General features: G+C 43.6%; 1 protein-coding gene across 1 annotated transcript in view; it reads left to right on the top strand.

Annotated features, from left to right (window-relative positions):
- syne2b (spectrin repeat containing, nuclear envelope 2b) overlaps positions 1 to 17,245 on the top strand; it is a 164,953-nt gene that overhangs the window by 95,695 nt on the left and 52,013 nt on the right. Inside the window, 16 exon segments of the mRNA XM_044167586.1 lie at positions 551 to 790; positions 2,043 to 2,141; positions 2,459 to 2,574; positions 3,099 to 3,210; positions 3,428 to 3,562; positions 4,313 to 4,471; positions 5,705 to 5,899; positions 9,489 to 9,620; positions 10,494 to 10,613; positions 10,745 to 10,939; positions 11,035 to 11,208; positions 12,053 to 12,184; positions 13,529 to 13,722; positions 14,142 to 14,280; positions 14,700 to 14,942; positions 17,029 to 17,181. Coding sequence (XP_044023521.1) covers positions 551 to 790; positions 2,043 to 2,141; positions 2,459 to 2,574; positions 3,099 to 3,210; positions 3,428 to 3,562; positions 4,313 to 4,471; positions 5,705 to 5,899; positions 9,489 to 9,620; positions 10,494 to 10,613; positions 10,745 to 10,939; positions 11,035 to 11,208; positions 12,053 to 12,184; positions 13,529 to 13,722; positions 14,142 to 14,280; positions 14,700 to 14,942; positions 17,029 to 17,181 — 2,538 coding nt within the window.

Below are 17,245 nucleotides of genomic sequence, written 5' to 3'. Positions count from 1 at the left end.
AAGGAAGTGTACTAAATGAATTTGAAGAGTTATTTAAAGTGCAAGCACTGAAAGGAGTTAAAGGTTTAGTTAAAGTGTAAGCACAAAGTGTAAGCACTGAACAAAGTTGAAAAGTCAGTGGAAGTCTAAGCACTGAAAGGCGTTGAAGTGTCAGTTGAAGTTTAAGCACTGAGAGTAGTATAGGAGTAAGCACAGAACAGAGTTGAAAGTACTTGAAGTGCAGGTACTGAATAGAGTTAAAAAGTCAGTTGAAGTATATGCACTGAAAGGAGTTGAAACGTCACTTAAGTATAAGCACTGAAAGGAGTTTAAGTGTCAGTTGGAGTTTAAGCACTGATTGGAATGTAATGTAAATTTAATTGAGTGTAACGTCTGACTGATGTGCTGGCTGAGGCTTGCACACTAAGTAATTCACTAAAACAAGTTAACAAGTTAATAAATTAAAATAAAAGCCACTTTCTGCCTTGCATATGCGTCCTTCTCAGCCTCAGCACATAGTGTAGGTTCTTGTTAAAAGAATAAATGATTTGACACGTGTGTGTGTGTGTAGGAGATGTTCCTGGAGATCGAGCAGAACGTTGCCAGCCTGCCGGTGCTTGGCCAGGCCGCTGATCAGCAGCAGCAGCAGCAGCAGGATAAACTGGGAGCTGTGGGATGCCAGCAGGAAGTGGCAGAGCTGCTCTCCTCCAAACTGAAGTTCCTGAAGGCCAACCTGGTCTGCTTCCAACAGCTGCTACAGGACAGACAGGGAGAGGAGAGAATCAGCACCCACAAAGAGCCACAGGAACAGGTGGATACAATCTGTATGACTAGATATTAATTGAAACAGTACACATATAATAAGTGTAACAAGTTATAGTTACAGGATAAAACACAATGTGCAGCTGACAGTTAAAAAAATGTCTTGTCTCAAGAACACTTTTTGACATTTTGGACTTGTCAGTCAGAATCAGCTGGCTCGGCATTGCGGTGTCCAACAAAATATCTAAAATTTGTAATTTTACTCAGTACCAACAATTTGAAGTTTTTGTATACGAAAAAGTGTCTCATATTTTTTGTTTTGCTGTGGATATGTGATGTTTGGATGTGCAACTTCACTCACTTCACTTGTCATACTAAAACCATGACATGTGGTTTGAACAATGTCTGAAAGTATATTGTAGCAATATAAATATTCATTTTTTTATTTGGATAAACTTACATAAGAAATCCCACCAAACACAGGGTCAAATTCTTATGATCCATCTCATTCCTGTGACTATTTTCTCCCATTTTACTCATTTTACTTTTATTCAGTTTACAAGTTTAAAGAGGCGGGTGTTTCTGCTGCTGACAGCAGAGCAGGCGGTTCACATGTGACAAAGTCACTCCCTGATAATTATTAACAAGTTTGCAAATAAACCATTACAGCACCTCGTTAGTGGTTTCCCACTCCGCATGGAAGCAGGTCTGTTTAGTGTCATATCTTCAGGTGCTAAGCAGAGTTTTAAAGTCTTTTGAGGAAAGTCAAGTCACAAGTCTTTATAAGCAAATTCAAGTCAAAATTAAAGTCTGAGTGGTGAACACAAGTCTGCTGTGTTTAGTGTTTTTTACCGACCTGAGACCAGGGCCTGCTTGTTGCTGTTTTAGTACCGTTTTATTGTTCTGGGTTTAATCAGGTCGAAACTTGAGAGTTGAATGTTTTTGTTTTCAAGTTTCGTGTCAAGTCAGGTTTGGAGTCTCAAGTAAGTCAAGTTACAAAGCAGTTAAGTCCAAGTCAAGTCTCAAGTCCTCATTTTTGTGAGTTAAGTCCAAGTCACAAGTCCACAGCTCTGGTGATGATGAAGTAAATATTTACTTCCTTAATCTACCAAAGACCATAACGTATCTTCAGGGCGCTGACTGATCCGGCAATTAGGCGGTGATTGTAACAAACTCTACTTTATACACTGATGATGATGAGAACTACTGCAATGAAGTTATTGACTACAATTTTGATTATGACGATGATAAGCCATTTTGTTTTTCCTCCCTGTGTCTCTTCTTCACCTGTTTCTCTTCAGATGCCGGTACCTCAGCCAGAGCGCAGCAGCAGTGTTCAGGAGATCTTCTCCTCACCGAGAAACAAACTGCTCAGACAGAGCAGCCTGCAACAGCAGAAGGTACTAGACTCTACTGACTGCTTAGGTGAAGGGCTTTGGTGTGAGATTTTGAAGGACTGCCAATACTGAAGTCAATATCAATACATCAGTGTCATATCTTTAAATTTGACCGTTATCGATCCCTTTCAAGCTTTATTAGACCGTCATGAGACACTAAAACTCTGCAATGAAACCCAGAACTCTGGAATACTCAGTGATAAAGCCTCCATCCTATCAGAGGCGGATGACATGACTGACATTACAATATTTGATATTTAATAAATGGCCAATATCAATGTACTGTACATTGAACTATAAGTCTTGTTGTTGTTTTGCAGGAGTTGGAGCAGGAGCTGACTGAACAGAGAGGACTGACTCAGGCCATCGCCAGGCAGGGCAGCAGAGCCCGACTCCACAACCAGGAACCCGAGGACCACAGCCAGTTGTTACCACGGTAACACACTGTATCATTACTCTGTTGTATTATTACATATATTTTAAATATATATTACAGAGTGTATGTGACATATTTTATGTTTAAGTCTTTATTTTAACAAGTATTTTGTGTTTTTATTAAGTCCTAAAAAACTTATTTAAAAAACATACATTTTTAAATTTAAAAGTAAAGAAACAAGTATCAGTTTCTTTAACACAACAGGATAGAATAAGGCTGCTGTAGAATTAAGAAAATAATACAAAATATAAGAAGAATTTTGTATCAGAGATAAAATGTATTGACATATGTAAGACACTGTGGTTTATACTTTATCTTCTAACTTATTTTAACTTGTTTAATTTGATTTATCCAGTCAATGCAATTTGATTTTAGATTAACTTAAATGTATTAATTTGCAGAGAGAAATAAACAGATACCTCCAGCCTACCATCAACCAGAGGCCGTTGTAAAAAAGAAAGAAAGATGGAAAGAAAGATGAAGTGAAATGAAGTGTTAATTTTCAGCTTTTTCTGTCCCTGCAGGTCACCGCCTGCTGAGGCTGATGTGGATGAGGACTCTGCTCAGAAGAAGTGGGATCGCCTTCACAGTCGGCTGCTGGCTTTGGAGGAGAGCTGGCTGCTTCCTCCCTCTGAGGTAAGGCCTTCATCGTGAGAGCTGAAGTGCTTGATTATCACTTTTCAAATACAAAAAAGAAAAGAGAAATTGGTGTTCTCGCCATGCTTGATTATCACCTTCTTTGAGCAGAAGGCACTTTGTTGCCTCTTTGGTGTTATGGGGACTCCTGCAGGGCTTGATAAGATTTGGGTGTGTCTCCGACTTCTGATGTTTTTCTCTCTCTCTCTCTCTGAAGGTGACAGACTCATCTTTGAGGCGTACTGATGGAACATCAGGACGTATGATTGACACACAAACCCTGAAAGAGCTCCAAACCCACATCAGCCACCTGAGGGAGCTGGGACACACAGCGACAGAGCTTCTGAATCAGGTGCGCAGTCGTTATCATGGCTGTTTATCAGACAGTATGTACTGTATGTTGTTACATGTGACCCCTGGACAGCCGCTGGTTTCATATTCAAGAAGAGAGGGGCCATGAGATAAATCTGAGGGACTACAGGGCATATAACAGTGAAGAAATGAAACTGGAATAAACCTCATATACTACTCTGATGAAAGCAAGAGAGCCCAAAAAAAGTTTTTGGAAATGAAAGATGACATATTGGAGAAGAGTTGTGCTACTTGTATTAAGGTGTAAACAAAAAAAAACACAACTGGGTCTAGTCTTTTGTAGATCAAATTTCAAACCACATTCTCAGTTTGAAATCTGATTCAAATTAAAGTGAGCTGAAAATTAAACTCTGTCTGAGTGCTCAGATGGAAGCTCCGGCATGTTGTTTTTTTCATCGCTCACCACAGGAAACACATTTCGACATCACACTTTACAAAAAGAAGAGCAGGAAACAACTAACATGAAAGATGGCCGACAAGAGGGAAATGATGCTAGACTGATGAAGAGGTGTCATGCTTCCTCAAGAGACACAGCAGATGTCAGCCTCCTCCTCTTCCTCCTGATTCATGTTGTCTTGTGCTGAATAACATCTGACAAAGTGTCAGAAAAAGCAACGACAAAATGTCCATGTGACTGACTAAATACTAGCATAGTATTTATTTGTCTTCTGCTTCAATGTCCTAAAATTTCAGTTTTTGTTAATAGTTTGACTACCCTCTCCGACCCCAGGCCTCGCCTGTGGACGGCTCCCATCAGACGCTGGACGAGGGTTTGTTTCATGTGCTGTATGGAGCATCCCTGTCCCTGTCCTCCATCAACGACCTCCTGCACTCTCCTGCTGGGACGAGCCATGAAGAAGACACGCAGCTGAGGCTGCTGCAGCTGCAGGTGGGTCTCACCACAACAAACACTCATCATGGTTCAATTAATTTGGGCTTTTAAATGAAGGACAACACTCAAACATTAAATTCATATTCATTAAATTAAAGCACAAATCAAAGGTTTCTTTTTTTCAATGTTAAAAAGTTTACATTACATTTCCACGTTGAAAAAATTGGAAACAAAACAACAGACCCTGAATCTTCAGCAAAGATTCTGCTTCAGTGAAGTCAACAGACGCCGTGATCCATCTCCTTCTACCCATCGACCATTGTGTTACATATAATTGGTTCAGATTACGCGACGCTCCAAGCTAAAAAAATCTTAGTATTAACAAATTGTAACGAATAGTTGATTGATTGATTAGATAGTTGACAGAAAATTAATCGTCAATTACGTTAACAATCAATTATGTTTAAATAATTGACCAAACATTTTCCGATTGCAAATGTTTGCTGCTTTTCATTGTTTCGTATCATTATAAATTGAATATATTTGGGTTGTGGACTGTAATTTGTACAAAGTGAGCAATTTAAATTGACGTCTTTCGGGGCTCTGGGGACTTATAGTGTGGTGTATATTTTTAGCCATGCAAGTGGCTTTAGGGACTGCAATGTCAGTCTGTCGGTGGGTCGGTCAGTCCACCACTTTGGTCCTGACCGAAATATCTCAACAAGTACTTGATGGATTGGCACAAACACTTGTACAGACATTCATGGTTCCCAGAGGATGAATCATATGGACTTTTCTCTAACGCCACCATGAGGTTCATTTGTTTTTTTTTTTTTTTGTGAAATATCTCAACAACCATTAGATGAATTGCCATGCGATTTGGTACAGACATTCATGTTCCCCTCAGGGTGAATTGTAATAACTTGAAAGATTCTTCTGATCATTAATGTTCATCTAACGCCATCATCAGGTCAAAATTGTAATTTGTTCAATACTAAATTCTTGCAAAACCTATGATATTCCCATCAGCCTCAGGTGCACTTAGCATATGTTAGCATGGTAACATGCTACACCAAGATGGTTAGCATGCTAACATTAGCATTTAGCTCAGGAATAATTTGGTGACACCCAAATTTGAATGGTATTGTACCCTAAAAGCTAAACCAGATCTCCCCAAAGACACGTGAAGGACCAAAACTATCCTCTACACTCTACACAAGTTTGTACCAGCTTACTGATTATGATGCAAACTCACTCATATAAATAGGACTTCCTTGGATTCCTTTTCAGAGTCTGTCAGCAGAGCTGGCTACCCTTGGCAGTGAGCTGGCGTCTCAGGGGTCAAAGGTCAGCAGTGTCCTGGGGTCAGAGTGTGGTCAGCAGGGTGTAGATGATCTGTGTAGAGTCCTTCCTGTGGTCCAGGCTGCACTGAACAGCAGAGAGAAGCAGCTCAAAGACCTGCAGGAGGAGACTGCAAAGCAACAGGTCAGATTTCATCACTAACTCTTATTAACTGCATTTTTATCCATCCATCCATCCATCCATCTTCTTCCGCTTATCCGGGGCCGGGTCGCGGGGGCAGCAGTCTAAGCAGGGACTCCCAGACTTCCTTCGCCCCAGACACTTCCTCCAGCTCCTCCGGGGGGATCCCGAGGCGTTCCCAGGCCAGCCGAGAGACATAGTCCCTCCAGCGTGTCCTGGGTCTTCCCGGGGCCGCCTCCCGGTGGGACATGCCCAGAACACCTCCCGAGGGAGGCGTCCAGGAGGCATCCGGATCAGATGCCCTAGCCACCTCAGCTGGCTCCTCTCGACGTGGAGGAGCAGCGGCTCTACTCGAGCTCCCCGTGTGACTGAGCTCCTCACCCTATCTCTAAGGGAGCGCCCAGCCACTCGGCGGAGGAAGCCCATTTCGCCGCTTGTATCCGCGATCTTGTCCTTTCGGTCACTACCCAAAGCTCATGACCATAGGTGAGGGCAGGGCGTGGGATTGACTGTAAATCGAGAGCTTTGTCTTTCGACTCAGCTCCTTCTTTACCACAACGGTCCGATACAGCGCCCGCATCACTGCAGACGCTGCACCGATCCGCCTGTCAATCTCACGCTCCATCCGTCCCTCACTCGTGAACAAGACCCGAGATACTTAAACTCCTCCACTTGGGGCAAGGACTCCCCACCCACGCGAAGAGAGCAAACCACCTTTTTCCGGTCAAGAACCATGGCCTCAGATTTGGAAGAGCTGATTCTCATCCCAGCTGCTTCACACTCGGCTGCAAACCGTCCCAGTGCATGCTGCAGGTCCTGGTTTGAAGAAGCCATCAGAACGACATCATCTGCAAACAGCAGAGATGAGATCCTGTGGTTCCCAAACCGGACACCCCGCCCCTGACTGCGCCTAGAAATTCTGTCCATATAAATTATGAACAGAACCGGTGACAAAGGGCAGCCCTGGCGGAGTCCAACATCCACCGGGAACAGGTCTGACTTACTGCCGGCAATGCGAACACAGCTCCTGCTCCGGTTATACAGGGACCGGACAGCCCTTAGCAAAGGGCCCCGGACCCCATACTCCCAGAGCACTCCCCACAAAGCGCCGGGGCACACGGTCGAATGCCTTCTCCAGATCCACAAAGCACATGTGGACTGGTTGGGCAAACTCCCATGAACCCTCGAGCACCCGATGGAGAGTATAGAGCTGGTCCAGTGTTCCACGACCGACGAAAACCACTCTGCTCCTCCTGAATCCGAGGTTCGACTATCGGACGAATTCTCCTCTCCAGTACCCTGGAATAGACCTTACCGGGAGGCTGAGAAGTGTGATCCCTCTGTGATTGGAACACACCCTCCGGTCCCCTTCTTATACAGAGGGACCACCACCCCCGGTCTGCCAGTCCAGAGGCACTGTCCCAGACCGCCACGCGATGTTGCAGAGACGTGTCAGCCAAGACAGTCCCACAACATCCAGAGACTTAAGATACTCAGGACGGATCTCATCCACCCCCGAAGCCTTGCCACCAAGGAGCTTGCCAACAACCTCAGTGACTTCGGCCAGGGTGATGGATGAGTCCGCCTCCGGGTCCCCAGCCTCCGCTTCCTCTTCGGGAAGACGTGACAGCGGGATTGAGGAGATCCTCAAAGTATTCCTTCCACCGTCCGACAACATCCCCAGTCGAGGTCAACAGCTCTCCACCCGCACCGTACAAGGTGTTGGTGAAGCACTGCTCCCCCTCCTGAGCCGTCGGACGGTTTGCCAGAATTTCTTTGAGGCCGACCGATAGTCCTCCTCCATGGCCTCTCCGAACCTCTCCCAGTCCTGAGTTTTTGCCTCTGTGACCGCACGGGCTGCAGCACGCTTAGCCTGCCGGTACCTGTCAGCTGCCTCGGGAGTCCCACGAGCCAACAAGGCCCGATAGGACTCCTTCTTCAGCCTGACGGCATCCCTTACTTCCGGCGTCCACCACCGTGTTCGGGGATTGCCGCCGCGACAGGCACCAGAAACCTTGCGACCACAGCTACGAGCCGCCGCATCGACAATGGAGGTGGAAAACATGGTCCACTCGGACTCAATGTCCCCAACCTCCCCCGGGATCTGGGAGAAGCTCTCCCGGAGGTGTGAGTTGTAGACCCTGCTGACAGAGGGCTCCGCCAGACGTTCCCAGCAGACCCTCACGATACGCTTGGGCCTGCCAAGTCTGTCCGGCTTCCTCCCCCGCCAGCGGATCCAACTCACCACCAGGTGGTGATCGGTTGACAGCTCCGCCCCTCTCTTCACCCGAGTGTCCAAGACGCGGCCGGAGGTCAGATGATACGACAACAAAGTCGATCATCGACCTCCCGCCTAGGTGTCCTGGTGCCACGTGCACTGATGGACACCCTTGTGCTTGAACATGGTGTTAGTTATGGACAAACTGTAACTAGCACAGAAGTCCAACAACTGAACACCGCTCGGGTTCAGATCAGGGGCCGTTCCTTCCGATTACCCCTCTCCAGGTGTCACTGTCGTTGCCCACGTGGGCGTTGAAGTCCCCAGTAGAACAACGGAGTCCCGGGTGGTGCACTGTCTAGTACCCCTCCCAGGGACTCCAAGAAGGCCTGGTACTCTGCACTGCTGTTTGGCCCGTGAGGCCGCCACAACAGTGAGAGACCTGTCCCCACCCGGAGGCGGAGGGACGCGACCCTCTCGTTCGCTGGGGTAAACTCCAACACGTGACGGCTGAGCTGTGGGGCTATGAGCAGGCCCACACCAGCCCGCCGCCTCTCCCCCGCCGGCAACGCCAGAGAAATGGAGCGCCCAGCCCCTCTCGAGGAGACGGGTTCCAGAGCCCAGGCTGTGCGTGGAGGCGAGGCCGACTATATCTAGCCGGTAACGCTCAACCTCCCGCACAAGCTCAGGCTCCTTCCCCAGCGAAGTGACATTCCATGTCCCTAGAGCCAGTTTCTGTGTCCGGAGATCTGGTCGCCGGCCCCTGCCTTCGACTGCCGCCCAGATCTCTCTGCACCGGCCCCTTACGGATCCTCCTGCGGGTGGTGGGTCCACGGGAGGACGGCCCCACGTCGCTCCTTCGGGCTGTGCCCGGCCGGGCCCCGTGGGGAAAGGCCCGGCCACCAGGCGCTCGCCGTCGGACACCCACCCCAGGCCTGGCTCCAGGGTGGGGCCCCGGTAGCGCCAATCCGGGCGACGTAACTGGCCTTGATTTTAAATAATCCATAAGGGTCTTCTCCCCTCCTTGAACCGCCACCTTAACGTGGTGGAGGGGTTTGAGTACCCGAATGACCCTGGGAGCTATGTTGCCTGGGGCTGTATGCCCCTGGTAGGGTCACCCATGGCAAACAGGTCCAGGGTGACGGGTCAGACCAAGAGCGGTTCAGAAGACCCTTATGCATTTTTATCTCAACTGTATTAGTGTTTATGATCTGAGTGAGTTGTTCTTATACAGTAACTCATCTCCTCTATCTTATACCTACCTTATCTAACATATTTATTACAAGTGTAATTGTAAACCTTTTAAATGCAGTCTTAAAATGCAAATAACCTTTTCCTGTTTATTCACAATAAAATCCTTGTTGTTTACTGCAGAACCAGTGTTGTCTGTTTAACCAACAGATACAACTAAATGAGTTGCATGCAGCCTTCACCTCTAACCAGGCGACTGTTCACCAAATAATTAATGAATTCAGTGGAACCCCGGGCCATAACAAACAACTACAGGTACTGTTTCCATAGAGATATTTAACGTTAATGAGCTACTCATAATCTGAGTGATTTGAGTGAAGTCGATTAATCGATTAATCGATTGATAGATAATGCCAAAATGTGAGAATGTTCTGCTTTTCACTGTTTCATATCATCGTAAACTGAATATCTTTAGGTTTTGGACTGTTGGTCAGATAAAACAAGATGTGAAGATATCACCTTGGACATGTGATGGACATTTTTCACTGTTTTCTGACAATCAATAATGAAAATAATTGTTAGTTGCAGCCCAAGATGGTTTTAGGTTTCAGCCTACCTTATTAATACTCAATACAAAGAGGACAGAAATAGACATTGTTTCACAGAAGTCTGCAGTATTTCACCAAATGTGTCATAGTTTACAAGCCAACAAAAGATCAACAAAACTCATAGGTCAGGCATAGCAACTACATTTTTACTTTAAGTGTAGAGATTTCATTTGCTAGAGTGCATCTTGCAGTAATATTAGGGTCAAAATGAACGTTACTACTGTAGGAAAAATACTATGAGCCACATTTTGCTTTCCCAGCATAGAGATACTGAATTGGTTCTGGATATAAATTACAGAAAAACAAGAAGAATAGACCTAGTTTTATGAGGTAATACCTACTGTGGTTCATCTACCAGTGTTTATTATCTTTGTGTCATTGACATAACTGACAAACAGTACACAGTCGGGTAGAGAGGAATAGAGGATGTAACTTCATCCAGAAGGCTTTTCGTTATGCTGGCATGGTGAGTAAATGACTAAAGGTGGAGGAATAGTCAGAAAAGTAAATGTGTTCAGACAAATGATGATATGTAGTCATGACGTTTTTATTTGTCAGTGTACATGTGATTATTTTCCAGGCTGTGGTTCAGATGCAGGTGTTTCTGCAGCAGCAGGGTGAGCAGGTGAGCGCCCTGCTGGAGGAGGCTGACCAACACAACCTGCCTGCCTCTCTCATCCACCAGGCCACACAGCTGCAGGTATGCAGTATGGTGGTATATGTCTAAGACATTTAGGAAGCTTACTCCCTAAAGATAATACTAAATAGTTGATAGTTCACTTGCCACAAGCATATTTAAATCTTGAAATTGTCTGTCTCTTCTATGTGCAGGGTGAGCTGGACAGCGCTCTGGGTGGTGTTCGCTGTGAGGAGCTGAAGAGCAGTGTGGAGCTGCAGCAGCAGTATGAGCGGCTGGTCCACAGCCTGGAGGAGCTGCTCGCTCTGGGCTCTGAACGCCTTGCACAGCAGCCTGACAGAGAGCTCCACAACAGAGCTCAACTCCAGCAGCAGTACAGCAGTCATACGGTCAGTCTGTGGGATACAGTTAAGAGTGCTTTGGTATCTAAAAATAAAAGCATAAAAATCGAATCTTTAACATTACATACCCTTTCTATTATCAGAAGTTCTTCCAGTTCCTGGGCCATCATTTTAGGATCCTGCAGTACCTGACCCAGAAAGTCCCAGAGAGTGCACTCCAGAGGTGGGAGGGTGTAGTGATGGGCCTGCAGGATGAGGTGGCCCGACTGCAGCAGCATGGACAGGAGAAGGGGGCCAAGATGAGGGAAACATTACAGGTACTGCATGGAATGCAGTTTATTTATTTGCAGAGTGAGGAAGAATGAAATAAAGTAATAAAAAATAAATGTAGCAGTAAAACCTATGTTTACAAGAGTCAAATTTGGGGAAACAATATAAAGAGGATCTCAACAAGTATTTCTCCTCAAAACAAACCAACAAGTAAGCAGAGAGCCATCAAGAAGAAAGTATTCAAATGCAAATGTCAGATTTATTCCTGCTTGTCAACCTTCCACACAAACGTCTCCAATACGTTAAACATTTTTTTTTAAATCTAATTGGCAACACGCTAAACAAAGATGGTGAACATGGTAAACATTATACCTGCTAAACATCAGATGTTAGCATTGTCATTGTGAGCATGTTAGCATGCTGACCTCAGCATTTAGCATAAAGGAATGCTGTGCCTAAGCATAGTCTCACAGAGCTGCTAGCATGACTGCAGACTGTTAGCTTTGTTACTGTGACATTTGGAACTAGAAGGTGTCTTCGAGAGCATAATGGATGAGGAATAAGTGAATGTAGAATAATACAGAACTCATTACCATAAAGGTAAAATATTATTCAGTCAAAAATGGCACTTCTGGATTATAATATCAAAACAGAATTACTGATCTATCAGCCAAGAGTAAAATGTTCACCAAAGTTCATCCAAATTCATTTGTAACTTTTTGGATATTTTGCAAACACATATTAATAACATGGGTGAATCTGAATTTTATAACAGGTGGAGTTATTTAAAGCTATCAGGAATTAGAAGAATCATTAAAAAGCAATCATGGAATTGATTATAATAAACAGTGACATCTCTTCTGACTGTCATCATTTCTCCATCTGTCTCAGATCTGGTCACAGTGGGAGAAGGACAGCGCCTGGTCAGACTCCCTGCTGAGAGGCATTGAGACTTCATTTCCCAAGATGCATGAGGGGGGTGATTCTGAAGAGCAGATAACAGAGAAGCTCTCTGTCTACCAGGTAATTTTTATAAATACATATGTTCTTTCTGACCGTCAGGGGATAATACTGATTTACCAACAGGCAGCCGACCATGGGACACAGCGCATTTTGCAGTGTTCCATTCTGCTCATTTGAGACTATTGGGTGCGCTCTCCATGCTGTACTTTGTGCAAGGCACTCAAAACCTAATTTGCTCAATTAAATACAAGCGAATGGGTTGTTTTCTTTAGGAGCACATGATGTTCCTTGGCTTTGATGTGAGTTATTAGCCGAACAGAGACCTCCAACTAGAATTCATTTTGGTTCATATTCCCCGTTGCTCTGCTGTGGGATTGGAAATGTGTCTCTAATTCATCTGAAATGGCCTGTGAAGAAGGGAGCATTGAGGGATGGAGGCCCATTTTAAGAAATCTCAGACTCAGCTTATCACGTTTTACATTACCAGGCTCGACATACATGGGTCTCAACTGTATTTCATGAACTTTGGCTGTACTTTGAGTTTATTGCTAATGTTCAGGCTAATGCTAATATATTAGCATTCTCATGCTAATGTGGTCATCTGTTAGCAAGTATAATGTACTGTATTTGCATAGTGTTAAAAGCATAGTTTGACAGTTTGGGAAATATTCACAGCAGTTTATCCATCCACCCAGATGTGACACTTACCCCTGGTTGCCTGGCAACCTCATGGTGATGAAGTCACTCCTCCCAGCTGTTATATGTCAAGAAATAGTTAAAGCACCTAACTTCCCGTAAAACCACAAATTGACATTTTTAGATTTGTGTTTGTGTACAGATTACGCTAACGAGATACAACATGCTAATTACATTGGTAAGGTTTACAGGTGCTGGAAGGTATATTTTTTAACTTGGGACAGAGTCAGGCTAGCTGTTTAAAATAAAATATATACAAATAAAATACAAATAAATAAATAAAATATATATATATATATATAAACCTTAACTTCATTAACTTCATTAGACTAAAACTGTTCAATGAAATTTAGTCATAATTTTGTAAAATACAATAACTGTTAGCATTAGTAAGCTAACAGGTGAGCATGTTAAGGTATTCAAAATACAGTTCAGAGCAGGCTGAAATTTCATAAAAGGGCTGAGTTTGGAGTTTGGACGTGAAGCTGAGACATTTTGGAAAGGTTTTGTGCTTGTAGGTTTTTGATTTGTGTTGTGATTTTATATGTGTTGTTGGTGGTTCTTAGAGGTTCTTTGATGTCTGTGTCCCTGTGGGAAGTTATGTGGAGTTGTGTGAAGAATTATGTAAACATGCATGTATGTCAGAGACAGTTTCTCAGTATGTGCTGTTGTGGAAGAAAGTGTTATAAAGTTTTTCCTTTCTGACAGGAGCAGCAGGGCGTTTTGGAGGGGAACAAGGCACGGTTCGGTCGGATGCTGGAGGCGGGGCTCCGGCTGCAGATGGAGGGCAGTAGAGGAGTGGCCATGTCCACCAGTAAGCTGGAGGCACGCTGGAGAGCCCTGCACAAGAAGGTGGAGCACAAACGCACCAACACAGACAGAACCAGGAAGCTGAGGAGCAGGTAAGAGATGAGAAAGAGAGAAAAATAGAGAACTTTCCCACTGCAATGTAAGAACTTGTCCTAAGTTTAGAAAAAATAAAAAACGAAAACTTGTGTCCGTTAAGTATTAAACATATGGAATATTTTTGACAGGCTTAGATTTGACTTGGATTTTTTTTCATTTTCATTGAAATGTTGAAATGAAATTCTTCCCCATATTACTGACTGGGGAAAATCTTCCTTCCTTCAATCATGGTATAGTTTTTAGCGATGTGGGTTATAATGTGATCAAAACATAATAAAATAGTCAAATAGAATTATTTTGAATAATGATGAATGATAAATATATGATAACATTTGCTTTAAATAAGATTACTCAGATGCCACTGTATTCTGGTAGATTTGTTAATAAAACTTTGCTATTTTCCACCAATAAACAGGTTTCTTCATGACTCTGCTGTACTGGCTGACTGGATGGGCGGGGCCAGAGAGCTGATTGACAAATGGAGTCAGCTCTCTCTCTCAGCCAAGGAAGAGATGGATGCTGAACCGTGGCGTGACCACTACCTCCAGTTTGTGGTGAGCAGGAGTTGGAGACACCCACAAACTCACTCATTGTAAATAACAAACTCCACTGAGAAAATAAATAACTGAAACATCCACAAATTCCCAAACATTTCATACAGGTCTTTCCTTTAGAATTAAGTTGGCTGTTTTTTTTTTGTGTGTTTTTTTTTTTTTTGCATTTTGCAATAAATAACATCAGCTTCAAGCAAGTCATCTTTCATATTGCAATAATAAAGACTTGTGCACAAGTCTGTCCACATAGAATTGAAAAGAATTAGAGCATCTAGTTTTGATGTCAGTAGACCTTTAAACTAGTGTGTAGTCAGGACCTCCTACACAGTGCACATTGAAATGCTTCTTTGGTAATTGGTAATTATGGTAATTTTTTGCGATTGTGGCGAACATAATATAACAAAACAGTTATATTTTAGACTTTGACCAAAGAGTTGGAGGCCAAATCTGAACTGATGGTGGCTGTAATCGGTGTTGGAACCCAGCTGGTCCAGCTGAAGGAAGCAGATGGAGACTCTGATAGACATCAGGACACAGAGACTTCACTATCTCAGTCTTCAGACCCAGATCTCTGCTCCATCCACTCCCAGCTTAGACAGATGGAGCTGGACTGGTCCAGTCTGTTGGCAGATATTCCTGTTGTCCGACAAGCTCTGCATAAGGTGAGGAGAATCCCCATGTAGTTTGTGAAATCTATAAGGTAAATATAAAACATAGGATGTTTCAGAGGTGTGAATTTGTAATTCTCACTTAAACTTAAATAGATGGCGTTTCTTGGCCTCTCCTACTTTTTCTGAATATTTATTGACTTGCTAGAGGCGTGGCTTCAGGGATGGCAAAATGCAGTTTGTTGGTCGGTCAGAGGATGAATCCTAATGACTTTGGTGATCCCCTGATTTTTACTGTAGCGCCATTTCACTGATTCTGACATTTGTGGTTCAGAGTGAAATATCTTGACTACTATTAGATGGAATGCCATGACATTTGCAACCCAAGTTTGTCCAGACATTCATGGTTCTAAGATAATGTATTCTAATTATATTGGTGATACCCCAACTTTTCCTCCAGCGCCACCATGAGGTTGACTTTTTTTTAAATATCTTAACAACTATTTTTATAATTTCTCAACAGCTAGATGATGGATTGTCTTAAATTTGGTACAGACATTCATGTTCCCCAGAGGATGAATTGTAATAACTTTGATCCCCTGACCTTTTATCTAGCGCCATCATCAGGTCAAATTCCAATTTGTCCAATACTTTTTGGTTTACGACCAAATACCTGCAAAAAAATGACATTCCCATCAGCCTCAGCTGTACTTTGTGTTAGTGCTAATTAGCAAAACAAAAGTTAAAATGCTAACACGCTAAATTAAAATGGTGAACATGGTAAACATTATACCTGCTAAACATCAACATGCTAGCATTGTCATTGTGAGCATATTAGCATGGTGATGTTAGCATTTAGCTCAAAGCACAGCTGTCCCTAAGTACAGCCTCACAGACTCTTAGTCTTGTTATTGTTTTTATTAATTTTTATGGATTCATTTTGTGATTATGGGGTGCCCCCGTGGCCTGGGGGTTAAGAACCCGACCATGAACTGCAGTGCAGTGTCAGAAATTAAGTTGCTAAAATGCAAAAGTGGCGAAGATTTTCAAGATTCAACAGGATCACAAACATCCAGTACAGGTTTCTACATTGACAGTGGCCAAAATAACAAAAGGAATGAAGGGTTTTGTCTTAATGTGTTTCTAAATGCCAAACTTTACCTACATTTGCTTCTCAGTGCGCACACATACAGTACAGAGCAGTTTGGTATTTCAAAAACCACACAGCAGTCTTCCTATCACCAATTAGTTTTAAACATCCCCACTGTGCAGCACAATGCCATCCTGAGGACTCTTCTCATCCTTATTGGTGTGAAACCATTCTCCCCTCCATCTATCTGTCTGTCCGTCTGTCTGGATCTTTTTTCTCTACTCACCTCTCTGTTCTAATCTTCTTCTTCCATGCCCTCCTCTTCCTCTGTCTTTCTATCCCAACTTCCCAAACTCCTCTCCTCTCAGCTCTCTTCCCTCTCACCTCCTCTTCCTGCTGTTCTTATTATTTTCTGTTCTTCTCTTTTCTCCTCCACCTCAGTTTTTGTCTACTCTTCTTATTCATAGTCCCCCCCCACCTATAGTGTTTTGCCCTCTCTCTCACCTCAAGTTCAAAAGTTCAGATTTAGTTTTAAAGCTTATTTAAGACAAATCAATCTCATGTCTTTCACAAATGAACAAATAAAGACACAATTTAAAACAAAGACACACACACAAAAATCACATATTCAGTGTATACATGTTGAACTAGCTTAAGCTTTAATCAGCATGTAAAGGCTCTTCTCAGTTGAACGCTAGGCCAGATGACCTGAGATGTGTGCAGGCTTATACATAACAAACATACGTCAGAGAAAGGGCATTACAGCCTGATAACATTATTAAAAGTTTCAAATCAAGCTTACAGACTGCCGGTAGAGACACTATCAGACTGGAACTATATTTTCCAACATGGCAGCAGCATTATGGATTAGCTGAATCTCCTATTGGCTTATTCAAGGAGTACAAAAAGTTATTATTTTAAATTTCTTGAAGGCCAGAGGGCTGAACCACTGAATAGAATAAAACAGAGTCATGTTTGTGGGAGTAAGTAAGTTTGTAATTTTTTTGACAACATCAATAAAGACTGACGTCATTCCGTCCTCCTCCTCAGCGATGGATGAAGACGTTGACCCAGCAGGGGGCACTGCTGGAGCTGCAAGCCTGGCTGGGAGCTGCTGAGTCCCGGCTGGAGGAGCAGTGCAGCAGAATCAACCAAACCTCCTCCACCAACACTTATCTGCGTCAGCTCCTGAAATACTGCAAGGTAGAAATGAACTGAATGATGGACTGCCACAAATATTCTGCTTAAATGTCCTCATTACTACATT

The sequence above is a fragment of the Siniperca chuatsi genome, linkage group LG15 (assembly GCF_020085105.1).
Source record: "Siniperca chuatsi isolate FFG_IHB_CAS linkage group LG15, ASM2008510v1, whole genome shotgun sequence".
NCBI lineage: Eukaryota > Metazoa > Chordata > Actinopteri > Centrarchiformes > Sinipercidae > Siniperca > Siniperca chuatsi.
The sequence above is the reverse complement of the archived record's forward strand: the minus strand, read 5'-3'. Positions and strand labels throughout refer to the sequence as shown.